The sequence below is a fragment of the Marmota flaviventris genome, chromosome 1 (genome assembly GCF_047511675.1).
Source record: "Marmota flaviventris isolate mMarFla1 chromosome 1, mMarFla1.hap1, whole genome shotgun sequence".
In the NCBI taxonomy this organism is placed as follows: domain Eukaryota; kingdom Metazoa; phylum Chordata; class Mammalia; order Rodentia; family Sciuridae; genus Marmota; species Marmota flaviventris.
Window position 1 is genome coordinate 40,462,092 of NC_092498.1, and position 24,809 is coordinate 40,486,900.

The following is a 24,809-nucleotide window of genomic DNA, read 5'->3' on the forward strand; positions in this document are numbered from 1 at the left end:
TGTAAAGAACTAGCACATTAAAATCGAGTCTTTCAATCCATAATATTTTCTCTCTTCATTAACTTAGGTTTTTAAGTTTCTCAGCAATGTTTTATAGTTTTCCCTATACAAGTCTTGTGCATCTTTTGTCAGATTGATTCCAAAGTGTTTCATGATTTTTGGTTTATAATTGGTAAGTTAGATGAAATTTCTGAATATTCATTGCTATTATAAAAAATGCAAATTATTTTCACATGTTGATCTTTTTTCCTTCAACATTGTTAAACTCACCTCTGGTAGCTATTTTATAGATTCCACTGGAGTTTTTTGAAAATGGATGATCATTTCATCTGCATTTATATTCATGAGGTTATTGTTCTAGAGTTTCCTGTTCTTGTATATCTATGTTTGGTTTAAGTTTTAGAGTATGTTGTCCTCACAGAAGTTCAGAAGTAGCTCCTTTTCTTTTATGCCGGAGAGTTTATGCAAAATTGGTATTATTTCTTCCTTAAATGTTTACAAAATTCCCGATGACAACCATCTGGGCCAATTCATCTTTGTGGGATGAATTTTAACTAGAAATATAATTTCTTTTTAAAAAATATTTATTTTTTTAGTTGTAGTTGGACACAATACCTTTTATTTCACTTATGTATTTTTATGTGGTGCTGAAAGTTGAACCCAGGGTCTCATACATGCGAGGCAAGCGCTCTACCGCTGAGCCACAATCCCAGCCCTAATTTATTTTTTTAATATTTATTTTTTAGTCGTAAATGGACACAATACCTTTATCTATCTATCTATCTATCTATCTATCTATTTAGAGTAGTGCTGAGGATCAAACCCAGTGCTTCACACATGCTAGGCAAGCACTCTATCATGCAGTCACAACCCAAGCCCCTAGAAATATAATTTATTTAATAGATATAAGACCATTAAGGTTATAAGTTTATTTTTTAATGGTTTTTGACTGTCAGCATATTTTTAAAAATTTGTCTATTTCGTCTAAGTTGTCAAATGTACTGGCATAGAGTAGTCCATAATAATTCTTTTTTTGGTTTTAGCTTTTGTAGTTGTAGAATTTGTAATTTAATCACCTCTCTTATTCATGGCACTGTGTTTGTTGTAATTGTTATTGTTTATGTTGTTGGTGGTAGTGGTAATAGGATGTGCACGTATAGTGCTGAAATTGAACCCAGGACTTTGTACATGCTAGGCTTTATCACTGAGCTATATCCCCAGTCCCAATATTGTCTTTCTTTACTGATCAGACTGGCCAGAGAATTGTTAATTTTATTGAACTTCTCAAAAGATCCATCCTTTGATTTTATTGCATTTTCTTTATTGTACCTCATTGCTTTCTATTTTGATCATTTCCTTTCATCTTTTTGCTCTGAGTCTCATTTATGCTTTTTAGTCTCTTATTATATAAACAGATACTGAATTTATGACTCTTCTTGTCTTTCATTATAGATGTTTAGTGGGTTTTAACACTAATTAGCTTCAATTTTTTCTAGTATTCTAATTTTCTCTAATTTTCTTTTCTAATTTAGAGCTCAGAATTTATTTTATGTGCCAAATGCTTCATATCCACTTGTAAAGAATGTTTGTGTGAATGAAGTCTTCTTTAAGTGTCATCTAGATCAAGTTCATTGACAGAGTTGTTCTAATCTCCATTTTTGCTGTTTCTGTTTTTATATGCTCAATCAATTATTGGCAGATGGATGTTAATTTCCAATAATAATTATAGATTTGCCCATTTCTGTTTATAAAATTATCAGTTTTGCTTCACGTATTTAGAATCTGTCATTAGGTGCATCATCATCATACAATGGAACTGTATGGTCCTCTTGTTGAATTGATCATTTTATCCTTAGGAAATGACCCTTCTTTTTCCTGGTAATATTCTTTGGCCTGTAATCTACATTGTCTAATATTAATATAGCTACTCTAGATTTCTTGTGATTAGTGTTACTTAAGTACATCTTTTATCCTTATATCTTTTATTTAAAATTTATTTTTAGTTGTAGATGAACACATTACATTTATTTTATTAATTTATTTTTATATGGTGCTGAGGATCTAACCCAGTGCTTCACAGGTGCAAGGCGAGCATTCTACCGCTGAGCTACAACCCCAGTCCCAATCCTTATACCTTTAAACCCATTTTTCTTTATATATGAAGTATTTCTCTAGATAGCCTATAGTTGGATCTTGCTTTGAAATCCAATGTGGCAGAACAAAATACAGAGGTCCCTCAATGATCAGGCCTTGCTGCTCTTTCATACAGGTGTCTGTGCTCTGCCTCACTCACTGGATCCAACAGCTCTGTCCTGCTCTCAGTCTGTGCACAGCACACTTACTGCTTTAGGGCCTGTCACTTGCTGTGATTGCTGTTTGGCATGATTTTCCCCTTACAGTTTGACCATGAACTGTTTACCCTCCAGCTCTCAGCACCAATGCCATTTCATCGGAAAGGCTTTCTCTAGTGACATGGCATTGCAAATTACATTCTCCCCTTACCTCCATTTCTACAGCAAATTTTAATCTTTCCATTCATGCTACTAATTACAATTACTAACTGTACAAATATTTTGTGCTGTGAAGTCAGGGACCACATTTATTTTGTCTACCCCTCTATATTAAGGACTTGCCTTATTGATTGGAAAATAAACGATTCCAGTAAAAAAAAAAAAATATATATATATATATATATGTGTGTGTGTGTGTGTGTGTGTATTATTGTAGAATATTATTATTGTAGAATATTATTATTGTAGAATATTGCCAGTAAATATCTGTTTGAACTAAAAAATTTTATGTCATATATTTTTTATCTTATTAGTCAACACTATATTTCTATTTTTTCAAGAGAGAACTACTACTGGAAAATTAATGACAAAATAAATATAAATTATTTCATTTACTAAAATTTTTTTATGTATTCCCCCAAACAAAATAAGAATATATTTCTCTAGCATTATCTTCATAAATCAGTCTCTATTCTTGTGTAGACAATAATGCCTTATTTCCTTAGAAGTTTTGACTAGTGATGATATATTCACAAGAAATTTTGAAAATAATATGGCAGTGAAAAGATAATGGGAAACTGGGATGTTTGACATTGTTTTTATGGAAAAAAAGAGTTACAAACCTACAAAATATTAAAACTGTTATTTTTGCACTGCCAATACAAATAAATACTTAAGAAAACTCTTCATGCTGGCATTAAGAAATAGTTTTTCATGAGGTTAAAGATGATAGAAACTTTAAAGAAACTCTTTTTCCTAACAATAATGGTTCATATTCTATATCTATAATGAGTAAAATGATTTTTTTGTGGGACCAGGGATTGAACCCAGGTCCTTAGTGCATGCTAGGTGAGCACTCTACCAGCTGAGCTATATTCCCAGCCCAGTAAAATGATTTTTGAGATTGGACATTTAGTATGGCTAATTTCGTTATTAAAACTCAAAATAAGGGTTTATTTTAACTACTCTAATACTTGAATAACTATTTTATTTGTTTTTCTGCATGTATGTTATTTAGGGTTTGTTAGTTTGGGGACTCTAAAATATTTATGTGTTGTGTTACTGACATAATTAAATACTATTTGCTGAATCAAATGTTTACATAAGTTGATAACTCTGATCTGCAATAGTATCTCCCAGCATTTCAGTCTCCCACATGTGATACGGTTGGGCCCAGATAACACACTGCAGGTTAGTTTCTTTTCCAAATCAGTGATACATGAGAACATCTATCCTTCTAGAGAGAGTACAGGATAAATCCCCAACTTATTGGTTCATCATTGTCTAACCAATCTAAGCCAAAAAAAAAAAAAAAAAAAATCCATGATGTAGTGTCTTTCTGTTTTGAACTTCTTGCATCTGAAGGGTTATGCCACTAGTTCTATTAAACACTTTTATCATTTGTTGAATCTCTTTTTTATTCAACATACCAAGTCATGACATCCTGATGTAAAGAACACATTATCTCTTTTAGAAGAGTTCCTAAGTCATAATTGAGTAGAGAGAAAAATGAAACAGTGTTTCATTAAGCTCAATTATCTTTGGTGAGCTTTACATTAGTATGTTCTGGGCACTCCAAAAAGGATCTCTATTTCACAACATCCTTAGTGAACATCATGGTCAGAGTCAGACTCATGAGTCAGGTGTGAATTCTTCATCTGGGAATGTCATGTCTCCTCTTGGATAATAGACCAAATAGAACTTGATTACCCTCTCTTCACAATCTAATATTTGCACCCCAGCCTTAGTAACTCAAGAAAAAATCCTAGATTCTTACTGTCTTTGATTCCTCTGTTTCCTTCTCCCATATCCAGTTCACCAGGTCTGTCTGAAAATGACACCTAGTCTAAGAATTTCCACCCCTGTCCCTTTTAAGACACCACCATTTCTCTATGGAATGAATGCAATAGGCTATGGGCATCTTTCTGCAGGAGTAATGTCATTTTAAATTCAATCCCAAGAGCGTATTACTCACCTTTTTAAAAGTCCCTAAAACTTTACACTGTAGTTATGACTCAATGTAAGTTTTTACCATGAACTGAAGACCCTAGAGTTACCGCCACCTTCTTGCTTCTCTGACCTCATCTCCTAAGACAATCCACTTGCTCTGTGCGTGGCCAGATTTCCTCCATCAGTTCTTTGATTTCCTCCATCAGTTCTATCTTCATACCCATCTGAGGACATTTGCATTTGCTGTTCTTTCTACTGAGAATGCTTTACCCCCATATTTTTTCTTGACTGCCATTTGCCTCATTCACATGTCAGCCCAAACTCATCAGCTGTTCAGAGATTTCCACAGGTATCCTTTACAATAGCATCCCTATGTCAACCCATTCCTATTGCATGCACCAGTTTTCTTTATTTTATACCATATTAATTTCCAAAATAGTTTTATTTTTGTTTTTTGATCAATGTTTTAGTTTAGAATAACTTTAGAATCTCACAAAACAAAACATTTTAAAAAGTAACCTAGAGTGGCTAAGGTTGTGGCTCAGCAGTAGAGCACTTGCCTAGCATGTGAGAGGCCCTGGGTTCAATCCTCAGCACCACATAAAAATAAATAAATAAAACAAATTATGTCCAACTACAACTAGAAAAGAAATATTTTAAATTTTTTTTTAAAAAGTAACCTAGAGCTTTTCTATACATCCCTTATCTATGTTCTGCAAATGTTAACATATTACAAAACCATGATACATTTATCAAAGCTAAGAAATTGACTTTAGGTTTAGCCTCTTAAATAAACTGAAGACTCCTACTGATTGCCCTTTCTTTCTGTTCAGGATATCATATTAAATTATATGTCATGTTTTACTCTAATTTATGACAGCTTCTCACTTATTCTTGGTGTCTAATAATTTTGACATTTTAAAAATATACTATTCAGGTGTTCTGTAGCATGTTCTTTAATGTGAGTTTATATAAATTTTCTCATGATTAGACTTGGTGTATGGATTTGGGGGAAGAAGACTAAAAAAGAGTAGCACCCTTTTTAATGACTGTTATCAGGAGATACATGATATCCACATGCTTTATCACTACTGATGTTGACTTTGATCAAATGTAGGACCTGCCAAGTGTCTTCACTGTAAAATTATGATTTTTTCCTTTCCATACACTATTATTTGCAAGCAAGTCACAAAGTCTGTCCCACAGTTAAAATGAGAATAAACAATCTCTATCTTCTAAGTAGAATAAAAGCTAAAAATATTATTCACAATTCTTCTTTAAGAAAGCTGTGTCTTCTTTCCTATATTTATTTCTCTAATCATATACTTGTATAATAAATAAATATTTGTAGTAAGTGGATGTTAATTAATATAGTGAATGGCTATTCATTTTATTCTTTAAGATATACCCATTTTATTTTTATATATTGTCTGAGGGATTTCAGCAGAATATAAGTTTCATGAAGACAAAGATTTCATTTGTCTTATTCAGCACTGTGACCTTACAGCCTAAAATACTTGCTGGAACTGGATAAACAGTCAATAACTATTGGTGAGAGAAAGATGAAATGAGATAAAATCCAGATTTTAATAACTCAGCATCCTCCATCCTTTAATTAAAGAGGAAAAGAGTGCAAGAAAAAAACCAATGAATTTTTAACACACTCAATAATTATATGCAGCAGGAATAAGGTCAGGAGCCTTCTTTGATACTTCCACATCAGTATATAGTTTTGAGCACTTTAACATCTTGGCCAAGAATCCTAAATGAACCTGGCCAAAGTAAACACCAAATTTAGATTCAGTTTTGTGAAAATGGTAGACAAGTCTGTTACTGCGATTTGCAATAGCTCCATACCACCCGTCCAGAGACAAGCACAAATGCACCCACCCACAGTTCCATGATTAGCAGCTCATGTGTATTACTGCTGTTTTCTTACCTTCTGCACAATAGCCCATACATCCCTGAGTGGGTTGTAGTAAGTACACATAAAATTGCCCACAGTTTCGTACAGACACTGGGATTTGAAAGAGACAGCAGTCTTGTGTAGTGCTAAACAAAAACTGCCACGTGACACAAGCTGTCAGTTGCTTTATCTCCCCAGGAGAAGGCAGTGTTTCTGAATCTCTTAGAGAAAGCCAGATGGGGGCCTGAGTTCCACAGTGGTTCATCTTTTGCATCAGAGAAAACAAAAATTGAAAATACAATTTATTTTCATACAGATACAGCAATTACTTTGCATTTCTTCTAAACAACATTTAAAATATTAAATTCTCAATCATTTAAAAATTAATTAGTTGTACCTATACGACACAAGAAAAATTAATTTTAATTTACTACAAATACTCTGATTTACTGCTTTAATACTAAATTTGAAACAAACAGATTGATTCTATTTGTTACATTATTGTAAAAAAGAGAAATTATTTGTCAGAAAACTTACTAAAATAGATTGATGAATATTCTAAAATAAGGTAAATCAATCTGAAGTAATCTTCACAAAGAAAAATTGATCTTGGAAATTTCTTACAAAATAGATGGAAATATTATATGTAAGAGGCTGATGCAGAGTTCAAGATGCAACAAAAATCAGAGAAGAAGGAAGACATTGTTCTAAATCTAATGATGGACAAACTATTTCGTAATTTGAGAAAAAAAGTGAAGCAAAAAGCTCACATGAAGCCTACTGTATAAATTACTCACAGGTGGAAAAATAGAAAACTAATGAAGAAGAAATAAGAAGAAACTGTATATTATTTGGGAAGAACTTACTGAACTCATGACCTTGGACAAGACACTCAACATCCTTCTCTTTTTTTTTTTTAATTTTTTATTGTTGGCTGTTCAAAACATTACATAATTCTTGATATATCATATTTCACACTTTGATTTAAGTGGGTTATGAGCTCCGATTTTTACCCCATATACAGATTGCAGAATCACATCAGTTACACATCCATTGATTTACATATTGCCATACTAGTGTCTGTTGTGTTCTTCTGCCTTTCCTATCCTCTACTATCCCCCCTCCCCTCCCCTCCCCTCGCCTCTTCTCTCTCTGCCCCCTCTACTGACATTCATTTGTCCCCCTTGTATTATTTTTCCCTTTACCCTCACTTCATCTTGTATGTACTTTTGTATAACTCTGAGGGTCTCCTTCCATTTCCATGCAATTTCCCTTCTCTCTCCCTTTCCCTCCCACCTCTCATCCCTGTTTAATGTTAATCTTCTTCTCATGCTCTTCGACCCTACTCTGTTCTTAGTTACTCTCCTTATATAAAAGAAGACATTTGGCATTTGTTTTTTAGGGATTGGCTAGCTTCACTTAGCATAATCTGCTCTAATGCCATCCATTTCCCTGTAAATTCTATGATTTTGTCATTTTTTAATGCAGAGTAATACTCCATTGTGTATAAATGCCACATTTTTATTTATCCATTCATCTATTGAAGGGCATCTAGGTTGGTTCCACAGTCTTGCTATTGTGAATTGTGCTGCTATGAACATCGATGTAGCAGTGTCCCTGTAGCATGCTCTTTTTAGGTCTTTAGGGAATAGACCGAGAAGGGGAATAGCTGGGTCAAATGGTGGCTCCATTCCCAGCTTTCCAAGAAATCTCCATACTGCTTTCCAAATTGGCTGCACCAATTTGCAGTCCCACCAGCAATGTAAAAGTGTACCCTTTTCCCCACATCCTCGCCACCACTTGTGGTTGTTTGACTTCATAATGGCTGCCAATCTTACTGGAGTGAGATGGTATCTTAGGGTGGTTTTGATTTGCATTTCTCTGACTGCTAGAGATGGTGAGCATTTTTTCATGTACTTGTTGATTGATTGTATGTCCTCCTCTGAGAAGTGTCTGTTCAGGTCCTTGGCCCATTTGTTGATTGGGTTGTTTGTTCTCTTATTGTCTAATTTTTTGAGTTCTTTGTATACTCTGGATATTAGGGCTCTATCTGAAGTGTGAGGAGTAAAGATTTGTTCCCAGGATGTAGGCTCTCTATTTACCTCTCTTATTGTTTCTTTTGCTGAGAAAAAACTTTTTAGTTTGAGTAAGTCTCATTTGTTGATTCTAGTTATTAACTTTTGTGCTATGGGTGTCCTATTGAGGAATTTGGAGCCCAACCACACAGTATGTAGATCGTAGCCAACTTTTTCTTCTATCAGACGGCGTGTCTCTGATTTGATATCAAGCTCCTTGATCCATTTTGAATTAACTTTTGTGCATGGCGAGAGAAAGGGATTCAGTTTCATTTTGTTGCATATGGATTTCCAGTTTTCACAGCACCATTTGTTGAAGAAGCTATCCTTCCTCCATTGCATGCTTTTAGCCCCTTTATCAAATATAAGGTAGTTGTAGTTTTGTGGATTGGTTTCTGTGTCCTCTATTCTGTACCATTGGTCCACCTGCCTGTTTTGGTACCAGTACCATGCTGTTTTTGTTACTATTGCTCTGTAGTATAGTTTGAAGTCTGGTATTGCTATACCGCCTGATTCACACTTCCTGCTTAGCATTGTTTTTGCTATTCTGGGTCTTTTATTTTTCCATATGAATTTCATGATTGCTTTCTCTATTTCTACAAGAAATGCCGTTGGGATTTTGATTGGCATTGCATTAAACCTATAGAGAACTTTTGGTAATATCGCCATTTTGATGATGTTAGTTCTGCCTATCCATGAACAGGATATATTTTTCCATCTTCTAAGATCTTCTTCTATTTCTCTCTTTAGGGTTCTGTAGTTTTCATTGTATAAGTCTTTCACCTCTTTTGTTAGGTTGATTCCCAAGTATTTTATTTTTTTTGAAGATAATGTGAATGGAGTGGTTGTCCTCATTTCCATTTCAGAGGATTTGTCGCTGATATACAGGAATGCCTTTGATTTATGCGTGTTGATTTTATATCCTGCCACTTTGCTGAATTCATTTATTAGCTCTAATAATTTCTTTGTAGACCCTTTTGGGTCTGCTAGGTATAGAATCATGTCATCTGCAAATAGTGATAATTTAAGTTCTTCTTTTCCTATTTTGATGCCTTTAATTTCTTTCGTCTGTCTAATTGCTCTGGCAATTGTTTCGAGAACTATGTTGAACAGAAGTGGTGAGAGAGGGCATCCCTGTCTTGTTCCAGATTTTAGAGGGAATGCCTTCAATTTTTCTCCATTCAGAATGATGCTAGCCTGAGGCTTAGCATAGATTGCTTTTACAATATTGAGGTATGTTCCTGTTATCCCTAGTTTTTCTAGAGTTTTGAACATAAAGGGATGCTGTACTTTGTCGAATGCTTTTTCCGCATCTATCGAGATGATCATATGGTTCTTATTTTTAAGTCTATTGATGTGGTGAGTAACATTTATTGATTTCCGTATATTGAACCAGCCTTGCATCCCAGGGATGAATCCTACTTGATCATGGTGCACAATTTTTTTGATATGTTTTTGTATCCGATTCGCCAGAATTTTATTGGGGATTTTTGCATCTAGGTTCATTAGAGATATTGGTCTGTAGTTTTCTTTCTTTGAAGTGTCTTTGTCTGGTTTAGGTATCAGGGTGATGTTGGCCTCGTAGAATGAATTTGGAAGTTCTCCCTCTTTTTCTATTTCCTGAAGTAGCTTGAAAAGTATTGGTATTAGTTCCTCTTTAAAGGTTTTGTAAAACTCTGCTGTTTACCCATCCGGTCCTGGGCTTTTCTTAGTTGGTAGTCTTTTGATGGTTTCTTCTATTTCCTCAATTGATATTGGTCTGTTTAGGTTGTCTATATCCTCCTGACTCAATCTGGGCAGATCATATGACTTAAGAAATTTATCGATGCCTTCACTATCTTCTAATTTACTGGAGTATAAGGATTCAAAATAATTTTTGATTATCTTCTGTATATCTGAAGTGTCTGTTGTGATATTGCCTTTTTCATTCCGTATGCTAGTAATTTGAGTTCTCTCTCTTCTTCTCTTCGCTAGCATGGCTAAGGGTCTGTCGATTTTGTTTATTCTTTCAAAGAACCAACTTTTAGTTTTGTCAATTTTTTCAATTGTTTCTTTTGTTTCGATTTCATTAATTTCAGCTCTGATTTTCATTATTTCTTGCCTTCTACTTCTTTTGCTGTTGTTTTGCTCTTCTTTTTCTAGGATTTTGAGATGAAGTATGAGATCATTTATTAGTTAGTTTTTTCTTTTTTTAAGGAATGAACTCCAAGCAATGAATTTTCCTCTTAGAACTGCTTTCAATGTGTCCCATAGATTCCGATATGTTCTGTCTGTGTTTTCATTAATCTCTAAGAATTTTTTAATTTCCTCCTTGATGTCTTCTATAACCCATTGATCATTCAGTAACCTATTGTTCATTCTCCAAGTGATGTATTCTTTTTCCTTCCTTCTTTTATCATTGATTTTCAGTTCCATTCCATTATGATCAGATAGGATGCATGGTATTATCTCTACTCCTTTATATTGTCTAAGAGTTTCCCTGTGACATAATATATGATCTATTTTTGAGAAGGATCCATGTGCTGCTGAGAAAAAAGTGTAACTGCTTGATGTTGGGTGGTATATTCTATATATGTCAATTAAGTCTAGGTTATTAATTGTGTTATTGAGTTGTATAGTTTCCTTATTCAACTTTTGTTTGGAAGATCTGTCCAGTGGCGAGAGAGGTGTGTTGAAGTCTCCCATAGTTATTGTATGGTGGTCTATTAGATTCTTGAACTTGAGAAGAGTTTGTTTGATGAACATAGCTGCACCATTGTTTGGGGCATAAATATTTATGATTGTTATGTCTTGTTGGTGTATGGTTCCCTTAAGCAGTATGTAGTGTCCCACTTTATCCCTTTTGATTAACTTTGGCTTGAAATCTATTTTATTTGATATGAGTATGGACACTCCTGCTTGTTTCCAAAGTCCATATGAGTGATATGATTTTTCCCAACCTTTCACCTTCAGCCTATGTATGTCTTTTCCTATCAAATGCGTCTCCTGTAGGCAGCATATTGTTGGGTCTTGCTTTGTGATCCATTCTACTAGCCTGTGTATCTTGATTGGTGAGTTTAAGCCATTAACATTTAGGGTTATTATTGAGATATGGGTTGTTTTTCCAGCCATATTTGTTTATTTATGTTACTAAACATGGTTTGTTTTCCTCTTTGATTATTTTCCCCCCCCCTTTACTGTCCTACCTCCCACTGTTGGTTTTCATTGTTATTTTGCATTTCCTCTTCCTGTAATGTTTTGCCAAGGATGTTTTGAAGAGATGGTTTTCTAGCTGCAAATTCTTTTAACTTTTGTTTATCGTGGAAGGTTTTAATTTCATCTTCCATCCTGAAGCTTAATTTCGCTGGAAACGCAATTCTTGGTTGGAACCCATTTTCTTTCAGTGTTTGAAATATGTTATTCCAGGATCTTCTAGCTTTCAGAGTCTGTGTTGAAAGATCATCTGTTATCCTGATTGGCTTTCCCCTAAATGTGATCTGCTTCCTTTCTCTTGTAGCTTTTAAAATTCTCTCCTTATTCTGTATGTTGGGCATCTTCATTATAATGTGTCTAGGTGTGGGTCTCTTATGATTTTGCACATTCGGCGTCCTGTAGGCTTCTAGGATTTGGGATTCTGTCTCATTCTTCAAGTCTGGGAAGTTTTCTCGTATTATTTCATTGAATAGATTGCTCATTCCTTTGGTTTGAAACTCTGTCCCTTCCTGTATCCCAATGACTCTTAAATTTGGTCTCTTGATGTTATCCCATATTTCTTGGATGTTCTGCTCATGGTTTCTTAACAGTCTTGCTGAGCTGTCTATGTTCTTTTCAAGTTGAAATACTTTATCTTCATTGTCTGATGTTCTATCTTCTAAGTGTTCTACTCTGCTGGTAGTATTCTCAATTGAGTTTTTAAGTTAGTTTATTGCTTCCTGCATTTCTAGGATTTCTGTTTGTTTGTTTTTTATAACCTCTATCTCCCTGTATAGTTGGTCTTTTGCTTCTTGGATTTGTTTATGTAATTCATTGTTGAAGTGATCTTTCATTGTCTGATTTTGCTGTCTGATGTCTTCCTTGAGACTCCAGATCATCTGAAGCATGTATATCCTGAATTCTTTATCTGACATTCCATCTGCTGCAGCTATTACCTCTTCTAATGTTGAGTTGACCTGCATTGCTTGTGGTCCTTTCTTTCCTTGTCTCTTCATACTGTTCGCGTTCCTTTCTACTTGGTGAAACTGTTGTGCTATTGAATTTTCCCCCTATATATTTATATTGGTCTTGTATAGTTGCAAAGTCTCCCTCGCAGGCGCGGGCGGCGGCTCTGCCCCTCCTCCAATTGGAGCCATGTGTCTACCATGCCGGCAGGCCGCTGGGCCTGCTCTGCCGGTCAGTAGCAGGTCCGCCTACCTTGCAGGCGCGGGCGGTGGCTCTGTCCCTCTGCGGGCCGCTAGGCTTGTTCTGTCGGTGGTCGCATTTCTGCCTACTTTGCAGGCGCAGGCAACGGCACTGCCCCTCTGCAGGCCTCTGGGGCTGTTCTGCCAGTGGGTCTCAGGTCCGCCTACCTTGCAGGCGCGGGGGGGGGGGGCGGCTCTACCCTTCCTCAGGCCACTGGGCCTGTTCTGTCTGTCGGTTGCAGGTCTGGCCTGTTCTGATGGTGGTCACAGTTCCGTCTACCTTGCAGGCGCGGGGGGAGGGGGCGGCTCTGCCTCTCAGCAGGCCGCTGCTCCTCCTCTGCCGGTGGGTCGCAGGCCCGCCTACCTTGCAGGAGTGATTGGAAGCTCTGCCCCTCCGCGGGCCACTGGGCCTTTTCTGTCGGTGGTCACAGTTCCGCCTACATGGCAGGCGCGGGGGGTGGGGGGCGGCTCTGCCCCTCAGCAGGTCGCTGGGCCTGCTCTGTGCGTGGTCACAGTTCCCTCTACCTTGCCGGCGCAGGGGGAGGGGGCGGCTCTGCCTCTCAGCAGGCCGCTGCTCCTCTTCTGCCGGTGGGTCGCAGGCCCGCCTACCTTGCAGGAGTGATTGGAAGCTCTGTCCCTCCGTGGGCCACTGGGCCTTTTCTGTAGGTGGTCACAGTTCCGCCTACCTGGCAGGCGCAGGGGCTGGGGGGCGGCTCTGCCCCTCAGCAGGCCGCTGGGCCTGCTCTGTGGGTGGTCACAGTTCTGTCTACCTTGCCGGCGCAGGGGGAGGGGGCGGCTCTGCCTCTCAGCAGGCCGCTGCTCCTCTTCTGCCGGTGGGTCGCAGGCCCGCCTACCTTGCAGGAGTGATTGGAAGCTCTGCCCCTCCGCGGGCCACTGGGCCTTTTCTGTTGGTGGTCACTGTTCCGCCTACCTGGCAGGCGCGGGGGGTGGGGGGCGGCTCTGCCCCTCAGCAGGCCGCTGGGCCTGCTCTGTGGGTGGTCACAGTTCTGTCTACCTTGCAGGCGCAGGGGGAGGGGGCAGCTCTGCCTCTCAGCAGGCCGCTGCTCCTCTTCTGCCGGTGGGTCGCAGGCCCGCCTACCTTGCAGACATCCTTCTCTTTTGTATGCAGGGATAGTAGTTCCCATTCAAAGTCCTATAGTGAAGTGTAAATGAAGCAATGTAATCTAAAAATTCTATGACCATAAATACACAATTCACAAAAAATAATACAGATGTCTAATGCATTAGAATATTTGGTATTGGAAAAGGCATATCTATCTAGTTCTGTGGGAATTAAAAATTAGCATTATGTTTTATTCATATATTTATATATTTTTTATTTAGGTGCTGGGGGTTTAACCCAGGGTTGCTTTACCCCTAAGCTTTTCATTACCCCCAACACTTTTCATTATCTTGAGACAGGGTCTCACTAGGTTGCTTAGGACCTCAATAAGTTGTTGAGGCTGATTTTGAATTTGTGATCCTCCTGTCTCAGCCTCCTGGATCTCTGAGATTATAGACTTGTACCACCATGCCCATCAACATTATGTTTTAAATAACTGTATATATCAAAGCCTCAAAAAGACATTAGTCTTCATTAATTTTACATTTAAAAATGAATCTTACTAAACACACTAAAATGATGACAAGATTATATGTACATTTGCTAAAATTGTAGAATTAATTATTATGGCAAAATTCTCAATGTGCACATATAGGACAATCACATAAGTGCATACAGTATGTTCTTATTACAGAATATTGCTTTAAAACTGATGTAAAGATTTTATAAATGGAACATTCTAATCCTATGCTATAACTAAAAAAAGCATGTTACACATTTGAACATAAAGCATGACCTACAAAACAATATATGTAAAAGAAAAGCAAATGTTAATGATAGTTATTAATGTGTTGATAGATTGTGAATAAGCGCTGTTCTATTTCTATCCTTTCTTTATTTCCTTAGCATTCTAGAATACACATGTATTATTTTAAATTCAAAAATAGAAATTTATTTAAATAGACTTATATTTTCCTGTAAGGAAAAATAAAATACTATTGAGTCTTAACTTGAATGCTCTAAATCCTTGGTTCAAAAAGGGAATAAGAGGTTGGGACAAGGAACTCTTCTCCACAGGGCACAGGAAAACCATTTTGTTTTTACAGTTGGGTGAGATTCTGTGATATACAAATGATCATTTCAGCCAAAGAAAAAGGGCACAAATATTTAAGAATGTAGTGAAGTTCATCCAATTTTCTTAAAGGTTATTTTTAAATTCTGACTTTTTAGCTACTTGTAAATTAAATGTCACAAAGTGACAAGCAAATAAGCAAAAAAGAGAAAAGAGACTTAGCTACAATGGCATAAGTCAAAATAGAATGTCTTTAAAATATGAGTGTCTTTTCTGAGGTTTTTTTACATTACAGCTTAAACAGAAAAAGAATTTCTGCTTCTGCATAATTTGCAAAGTGTATATACTGATAAGCAAAACAAATATTCTTCTGAGACATAATCCTGAATGATATGGTCTCACATCAAGTGTTAAACAGTAGCTTCATGTCCTCTAGATCAAACTAAAAATTAACTTTAAGAATGAAATCACACCTAATGCAGTGAAATTACATATAGGAAAATCATGAGTGATGAGAGCACCTTTAGTAACTTGACAAGTGTGACATGGATGCATTTCTTGAAAATTAGAGAGTCTGTCTTAGTTACCTATCACATCTGAACACTTGCTTATTCCTGGACTCTGTTGGAGGCTTGTGACAGGGAAAAGGGCTCATGCTGAGGGAGATACTGAATATTGTACAGCCTTCTCCCAGGTAATGACTTCAGTTATGTGATTCAGACTCTGCCTGTGTGCACATCTTTAAAATGAAGTAACAAAAGTAACCTCAAAGCCTCAGTGGGAGATCAAGTGAGGTTACCTAGGTGATCATGTCCACCAGTGCAAGAAATGCATGAGCTGCAACATAAATGTCAGTTTCAAATCCTTCCTTTCCATTTTAATCCTATAACTGGGGAGGTTGAGGTAATAAGTTCAGTTTTAAGAGATTCAGACTTAGTCTCATGCCTTAGATCATGTGGTTAAAATGTGATAGCATAGTGAAAGTTGAACTGCAAGTCTAACTGTCAAAAGTGTCATTATCAAGTAGAGATGATGTCTATGTCATAATAGCATCTTCAGCTGAATGGAGACTACTGATAAATTAGGGGAAACTTGCATTTGAAAATCACAATTTACACTAACTGGACTTCTCAGTGGAAATTCAAGGAAGATCATGACAAGGACTGAAAGTTGACTGAAAAACACCTAAGACATCCTGCCTTTGGAGTTTATTTTACTTGTGCTTATTCTTTGAGACATTTTGGAAGAAAACGAGTTTGTAAAGTAAGTCATTTTGCTTAGATCATAAACAAGACACTGTCAGGATGAAAATCATATCATGCATTCAAGACAGTAAATTTTGTGAAAAGTTAAGTTGCAGAAAATTAGATCTGGTGTGACTGAATGTAAAAAAAAGTTCAAAAACAGACAAAGTTAAACAGGATGTGCTTAAAAAACATATACTTGTCTGTTCATAAGTGAATATACAGGAAGTAAGTTGGACACACCAATTGTGGGCTTACAGAAGAAGTCACAGTGGGATGAGGCCAGAGGCCTCTGTGTATTCAATTTGCTGCAGATGCATTGTCTGCATGTTGGGTCAGGAAATACTTGGAGATTTCACTGCCAAGCTGGTTCTCTTCAGTTTGAAATAGGAGGTAGTAAGCTTATTAATTTCAAGCCAGCAGAGTCAAACCAAAGCACAAAAACATACAAAATTTACTGTTTGCAGGTTACCTGTGGTTAAGCAGAGGAGCCCTATAGACTGACTGACTGCCTATGTTCAAAGTTTGGCTTTGAACTGGAAACTGTTAACTAGGTGACTCTAGAAGGATTATGCATGAGAATATCTGTGTCCTAAATAGTTTGATGAAAAAAAATAATTACTGGTAGATTGTAACCTGGAGTTATGAAAATTATTTAAGATATTGCAGACTGCATGGAGCACAACATCATTACCATTACTATTATCTTTACACTAGGCTATGCCTTCAAATTACCTCAAGCTAATAATTAAACTAACATTTCAGCATAGGAAATAAATTGTAAATAATAAGACTCAATCCTTATATGAAAATGCACATAAGAGGTGTGAACTGAAGTACCTCAACACATTTAGTTGGCATCTCAGCAGGTCTGTCAAAGAGGAGAAATCGATACCATCCAGAAGAAAGGGAATGATCACATATCATCTCTTGAGCAGCAGACTGCTGGAGGTGCATCGAGTCAAAATGGATACTTCTGTAAGGACTCTGAAGAAACCTGTGGCCCCCAGGAGAGCATTCTGGAGATAGACAGAAAGATAGGTGTTCTTTGTGAAATGTGTTTTGCTCACTGGCATAATTCAGTCTTAAAAAAAAAAAAAAAAAAAAAAAGCAAATAAACTCACTTTTGCCCACAGAGACCATCTGAAATCTCAGGGTCTCTTAAAAAGTCAAAGGTGACTTTTCTTGAACTTTCTATAAACACAATAAACAAATCAAGAAAACTAGAATGTATTGTTGAGTTACTTAAACCTTTCAGAACTTTATTTTCTTTTAATCTGAGTAAGGCAACAGAACTAATTGCTCTTGGATTAGAATATGTTTATTATGTCCATCTCAAGTCACAGGCCCTACAATGTCATAATGTCATTATGACCCTCCACAAACAGCTTTCTTCCAAAGTAAATACAAAAATCCCAAATCCTACCTCTGCCAGATCCTGAAATGCAATAAAGTGAACTAATCTTTTAATGTCGATTCCATTTTTGCAATTTGTGAAGCACCTGGTACAGGAAGGAATATAGTTTTAAAGTTCAATCTTCCTCCTTCCAACCCCCATCCTGGGGATAGATAGAACCCAGGACCTTGCTCAAATTAGGCAAGGGCTCTACTATTGAGTACATCCCCAACAACTGAGCAACCTCTCCAGCCTGCCCATCTTCTTTTGGTCTTTCCTTCCCTCCTGTTTGCCCCCCCATCTTCTTCCTTATGTCCATCCTATTGAAAGTACCATTTTACAATGAAGCACAAGAAAATGAATGGTTGAAAGAAGAAGGTTGGAAGAAGAAACAAGAACATGGAGGAAGAAACAGTTCTGATGTTCTTCTAGGGAACCTGTTTTCTGAGCAGTCTTTGCTTGACCTGGAAGATACTTTTTCTGCCAAATTCCACATAGGCAGAACACAAAGCTCCTTTCCTCAGCAGGAGGAAAGGAGAGAACAGCAGGCAGAAAAACAGTCTTCCTGTCTGTTTTTGTGCCAAAATCCTGCCGTTTTTGTTACTGTAACTCTGTAGTATTTAATGTCTGATGATGCCTCCCTCATCACTTTTCTCGATAAGGATTGCTTTGGCTATTCTGGGCCTCTTGTTTTTTCTAAATGAATTTCATGACTGCTTTTTCTATTTCTGTGAAAAATGTCATTGGAAATTTAATAGGAATTGCATTAAATCTATATGGAGCTGTTGGTAGTACGGCCATTTTGACAATATGCATTCTGCCTATCCAAGAACATGGGAGATCTTTCCATCTTCTAAGGTCTTCCTCAATTTCTTTCTATATTGTTGGGTAGTTTTCACTGTAGAGGTCTTTCACTTCTTTTGTTAGGTCGATTCCCAAGAATTTTATTATTTTTTGAGGCTACTGTGAATGGGATAGTTTTCCTGATTTCTGTTTCAGCTGATTCGTCATTGGTGTATAGGAATGCAATTGATTTATGGGTATTAATTTTATATCCTGCTACTTTGCTGAATTCGTTTATGAGTCCTAGAAGCTTTTTGTAAATTATTTACTGTCTGTAAAGAATTTTTGCATCTATGTTCATGAGGGCTATGAAGTTTTCTGGCTCTTCTAAATAAAGAAATGTCATTGGCAAATAGGGATAATTTGAGCTCTTATTCATATCCCTTTAATTTCTTTCTTTTGTCTAATTGTTCAGACTAAGGTTTCCATGACTATGTTGAATAGAAATGGTCAAAGAGGCATCCTTTCTTGATCCAGTTTACAGAGGGAATGCTTTCAATTTTTTTTTTTTTCCATTTAGAATGACGTTGACCTTGGACTTGGCATTGATAGCTTTTACTATGTGGAAGTATAGTCCTACTATCCCTAGTTTTTCTAGTATTTTGAAGATGAATAGATGCTCTATTTTTGTCAAATGCTTTTTCTGCATCTATTGAGATAATCATGTGATTCTTGTCTTTAAGTCAGTTGATGTGATGAATTATGTTTATTGATTATTCTGAATGTTGAACCAATCTTGCATCCCTGGGAAGAACCCCACTTGATTGTGATGAACTATCTTTTTAATGTGTTTTTGTAAATGACTTGCCAGCATTTTATTAAGAATTTTTGCATCTATGTTCATGAGGGCTATTGATCTGAAGTTTTCTTTCCTTGATGTGTCTTTGTCTTGTTTTGGTATCAGGGTGATACTAGCTTCATAGAATGAGTTTGGACAGGTTCCCTCCTTTTCTATTTCATGGAATAATTTGAGGAGGATTGATGTTAGTTTTTCTTTGAAGGTCTGATAGAACTTGGCTGAGAATCCTTCTGGTCCTAAGCTTTTCTTTATTGGTAAGCCTTTGATGATATCTTCAATTTCATTGCTTGAAACTGATCTTTTAAAATTGTGAATGTCCTCCTGATTCAATTGGGTAGGCCATATGTCTCTAGAAATTTGTTAATGTTTCATGATTTTCTATTTTATTGGAATACAGTTTTCAAAGTAGTTTCTGATTATCGTCTATAAAAATGGCAGTTATTGGCACAAAAGCAGACATGAAGAACAATGGAAAAGAATAGAGGACACATAGGCATACCCATATAAATACAGTTATCTCATACCATACAAAGGTGCCATTAAAGTACATTGGAGGCTGGGCACAGTGGTGCATGCCTGTAATCCCAGCGACTCAGGAGTCTGAGAGAGGAGGATCATGGGCTGGGGATGTGGCTCAAGCAGTAGTGCGCTTGCCTGGCATGCGTGCGGCCCGGGTTCGATCCTCAGCACCACATACAAAGATGTTGTGTCTGCCGATAACTAAAAAAATAAATATTAAAAATTCTCTCTCTCCCTCTCTCTCTTTAAAAAAAAATAAATTAAAAAAAAAAAGAGAGGAGGATCATGAGTTCAAATTCTGCCTCAGCAAAGGTGAGCAACTCAGTGAGACACTGTCTGTAAATTAAACATAAAATAGGGCTGGGAGTGTACTCAGTGGTTGAGTGCCTCTCAGTTAAATTTCAAGTATCTCCTCTCCAAAAAAAATACATTGGAGAAAAGATAGCCTCTTCAACAAATGGTGCTGGGAAAACTGTATTGAATATGAATATGTATTAGAAAGAAATCGAACCCTATCTCTCACCTGGCACAAAACTCAACTCAAAGTGGATCAAGGACCTAGGCAATAGACAGAGACTCTGTGCCTACTAGAAGAAAATGTAGGCCCAAATCCATTCTTACAGCTTAGGAATCATCTCCCTCAACAAAACTCTTAAAGCGTAAGAAGTAAAATCAAGACTCAATACATGGGATGATTTCAAACTAAAAAGCTTCTTTACAGCAAAGGAAACAATCAATAATGTAAAGGGAAAGCCTACCGAATGGGAGAAAATCTTTGCCATCTGCATCTCAAATATAGCATATAGGGCTGGGGATTTGGCTCAAGTGGTAGCACGCTCGCCTGGCATGCGTGCGGCCCGGGTTCCATCCTCAGCACCACATACAAACAAAGATGTTGTGTCCGCCGAAAAGTAAAAAATAAATATTAAAAAAATTCTCTCTCTCTCTCTCTCTCTCTCTCTCTCTCTAAATATATGTGTATATATGTGTGTGTGTGTATATATATATATATATATATATATATATTGCATATATACCAGAATATATAAAGAACTCAAAAAACTTAACACCAAAAAACAAATAACCCACTCAATAAATGGGGAAAGGAACTGAACAAGCACTTCACAGAAGAAGAAATATATAAATGATCAAAAAATATTGGAAAAAATGTTCAACATTTGTACCAATTAGAGAAATGGAAATTAAAACTACACTGTGATTCCATCTTATTCCATTAAGAATGACAATCATCAAGAATACAAGTAACAATAAATGTAGGCAAGGATGTTGGGGAAAAGGTACGCTGATACACTGCTGATGGGACTGCAACTTGGGGCAACCACTCTGGAAAGCAGTATGGAGATTCCTCAGAAAACTTGGAATGGAACCACCATTTGACTCAGTTATCCCAAACCTTGGTATATACCCAAAGGACTTAAAATCAGCATTCTATGGTGATGCAGCCACATCAATGTTTATAGCAGCTTGAGTCACAATAGCTAAGCTATGGAACAAATCTGGATGCCATTTTCTGAATGGATAAATAAAATGTGGTGCATGTATATATATACACACAATGGAATATTACTCTGCCATACAAAGAATAACTGTATGACTTTTGCAGGTAAATGGATGGAACTGGAGACTATCATGCTAAAGGGAAATAAGCCAATCCTAAAACCCCAAAAGCCGAATGTTCTCTCCAATACATGGATGCTAACACACAATAATCAGGGGAGGAAAGAATAGAAGTTCATTGGATTAGACAAAGGGGAATGAAGGGAAGTGGGAGATGGGAATATGAAAGACAGTAGAATGAATCAGACATAACTTTCCTATGTTCATCTATGAATACATAATCAGTGAAGTTCCACATCACAAAAACCACAAGAATGTGATCCTAATTAGAATAAGTTATACTCCATGTATGTATAATATGTCAAAATACACCAATTACATACATATTACTATGTATGTATACTGTTATAATACTATATTATATATTATATATAATATTGCACATAATATAAATAATTATGCATAATTATATATAATATATGTATCACAGATACAAATTACTATGTGTGTATAATACTATACATATATAATCCTATGTATGCATGATACATCTAAAAAGAACAAATAAAAATAAACAAATTTTTTAAATGTAGTGCATTCTCACAATGGAATATATTTCCATCTTAAAAAGAAATATATTGACACATGCTACAACATGAATGTAATCTTTGAAAATGTTAATCCATGTTAAAGAGGCCAGACACAAAATACAGCTAATTGTGTGATTCCATTTATACAAAATAAAAAGAGGAGGCAAATAAATTGAGATATCCCAATAACAATTACTTTTGACAGGGAGGTTAGGTAGACTGATGGAAGATATAGGGACTTGACAGCTAACAGTCCAGTATTTATTTCTTTCTTAATTGATAAAGTTGTTCTAAAGTTGCCTATAGTAATTGTTGCACATATCTGTGAACATACTAATGTCATAGAAGTGTACACTTTAAGGGAGCAAATTATATATGATTTATAGCTTAGTAAAGCTGCTTGAAAAAAATCAATAAATATTTTTATTCACCTCTTCTATTTCTAGACTACTAAAATAAATTATTAACTTTATCATGATATGTTCTTGATATGACCTGGAAAAAGATAATATTTACCTTCTGCAAAGAGATTACAAAGTTACTATACAGAGTCAATAGGGGTTATATGATCGAGAAGTAAAGCATGAAAGCATCTTCCTTGATTAATATTGGTCATGCTGTTGAGAAATATTTTATCTAACTGTAATAAATGCATATTTAACATGTTATTAGTGTAAATGTGCTTAAAATATTATTTATAATAGTGTTACTAGAAATTAGGAAAGGCAGGGGGGAAGAGGGATAGAGGTTGCTTGGGTAGGTACCAAAGTACAGTTTCACAAAAGAAGTAAGTCCTAATGTTCTACAGCACAGTAGAGTGACTATAGTTCACTGTAATTTGTCAAATTTTATGAAGAACTAGAAGTTCAAATGTTCTCAACGCCAAGAAATGATAAATATTTAAGGAGATGGAAATACTACTCAAATTTGATCATTTGATATTTTATGCATGTAGTAAATTGTCACATAGTACCATCTACATATGTAAAATTATTATGTGTTAATTTAAGAATAGTCCTTCATGAAGACAGAAAATCTGTAAGTAAACCAAAGAAGGCTCAGGCCAGTTTTAACCTTTATTACTTCAGAAAATAATGAATACATTGGGTTCTAATATTCTTTTAAAAATTTTACATGAGAGAATGCATGCCCCTTCCTTTTACAAAGCAAACTTATATTAGTAAAACTGATTAAGATCAGCAAGATAAGAAGAAAATGACACGGTAAACGGTTGTAAATATTACACATGGCCTCCTCCCCCCCCCCCAGCCCCAAGGTGCAGAGAGTTTTGTATAGATCAGTTTACTTCTGAAAAACATGAGAGAACTTATAATAAAGAGAAAGTCATCTTTCATTTAATGTTCCTATTTGTACTTTGGAACATTAAAAACAAACAGGAAGAGCAAATGAACGTGGCTTTGTTTTATATCAGTTTAACTTCGAGGTATTTTAAGCTGTTTTCTTAGTCATAGGTTAAATAAGTGAGAAGGGATACTCTTTCTATAAAGATCTCTTTTACAGTAGGAAGCCTGATTCTGACAGATAACATGAAAAATACCATACACAAAACTTAGCTTAGAGATTTACTACAGAAATACAATATTCACCAATTAATTATTCCGGGGATGAGGATAGTTGTGGGGTGGAAATCGTGTGGTTTGGAATTTAATTCTTCTGATAATTCTATCCACTTCCCTGCAGGGTACCAGACAGTCAGCGAAAGATTCTTACATCAAGTTAAAAGGAATTTAAGCAGAGTAACATCAGGAAAAGAAGAAACAAAAAACAGAACCGAGAGTCCAAAAGAAAAAGAGGAGGCAACACTGGCCTGGGCCCAAACTAAAACCGAAAGGTACCATGCTGTAAAGTGGCCGCCTCAAAGACAGAGGTGGGACAGAATGGAGGATTGGACAGTGAGGAGTGGACCTCAGACATCCACCAAGATGCCCCCATACTTTCTTCCCATTATCCTAGAAGCCAGCTCTCACCCGCAGGCAGCGCCCCTGCGCTCCCACCCGCCAGCGACCTACCTGGCAGACCTTGCGCCCGGGCCAGGAGCACCAGCGCCACCGCCAGCGCCCAAGCTTCGCCGGGCATCCCAGCTGCTGCGGGTAGGGCCACCGGCGTCTCAACGCCGGGGCGGCGGGTGCCAGGAGGATGGGCCGCCTCGGGTCTCAGCCTTTCACTCCCAAGCTTGTTCAGTCCCTGACTACTCAGTTTTCCCCAAAGCTGGTCTTCCTTTCTCTGGGGCACCACCAGTCCTTTCCCGGAATAGCGAAGAGAGCCTTTGCATACTCCCGCTCCTAGACTCCTCCTCCCAGCCTTGCAGCCTCCGCGCAGAAAACCACGCCCAACCTTGTCTAGGGGAACCAAAGCGCCCAGAACTCCTGGCTGTGACTCCACCACCTTGGATGTCACCCGCATTCGCATTGTCAACGGGGAGCTCGGGATGTAATTTGGCATGTAGGTTGTCCTGACAAATGCTTAAAATTTAGTAATCTTAGAAACTGTTCAGATGGACTCCAGTAAAAAGAAACCTTGTAAGCCAATGCCTTATGTCTACAGACAATTTCTTAATCGCGTAATTGGCCAAGATTATTCGCTCGTATAATTGACCTTGCTTCCGGAAAGATGCTTACAACATAGGTCTCAGTGATGAGCAATGCAGGAGGGAGTAGAGATTAATTCTGCAATGATAGAATTCCTCTCCTCTGCCTCCGTTACAGGTTTTCAGAAGTGGAAGGGTCTGAACTCAGATATTACCAGGTCTATCATGTGTTTGCGGAGCCATCTCAGTTATCCAGTAGTAAACCTGTAACCCAGGATAGTTCAGCGCATGGCCACTGACCCCCTGCATATAATATTCAATTATTTGAATTATATTTACA

The 24,809-nt window shown here is 36.9% G+C and overlaps 1 protein-coding gene across 1 annotated transcript in view; it reads right to left on the reverse strand.

Moving 5' to 3' along the window:
• Positions 1-24,018, reverse strand: part of Vwde (von Willebrand factor D and EGF domains) — an 80,856-nt gene extending 56,838 nt beyond the window's left edge. The window contains exons 1-3 of the mRNA XM_071617325.1: positions 23,961-24,018; positions 17,037-17,215; positions 6,400-6,631 (exon numbers count right to left, since the gene is read on the reverse strand). Of these exons, the coding sequence (XP_071473426.1) occupies positions 6,400-6,631; positions 17,037-17,215; positions 23,961-24,018 (469 nt within the window). The remainder of the gene's footprint in view (positions 1-6,399; positions 6,632-17,036; positions 17,216-23,960) is intronic.
• Positions 24,019-24,809: the final 791 nt, after the last annotated feature.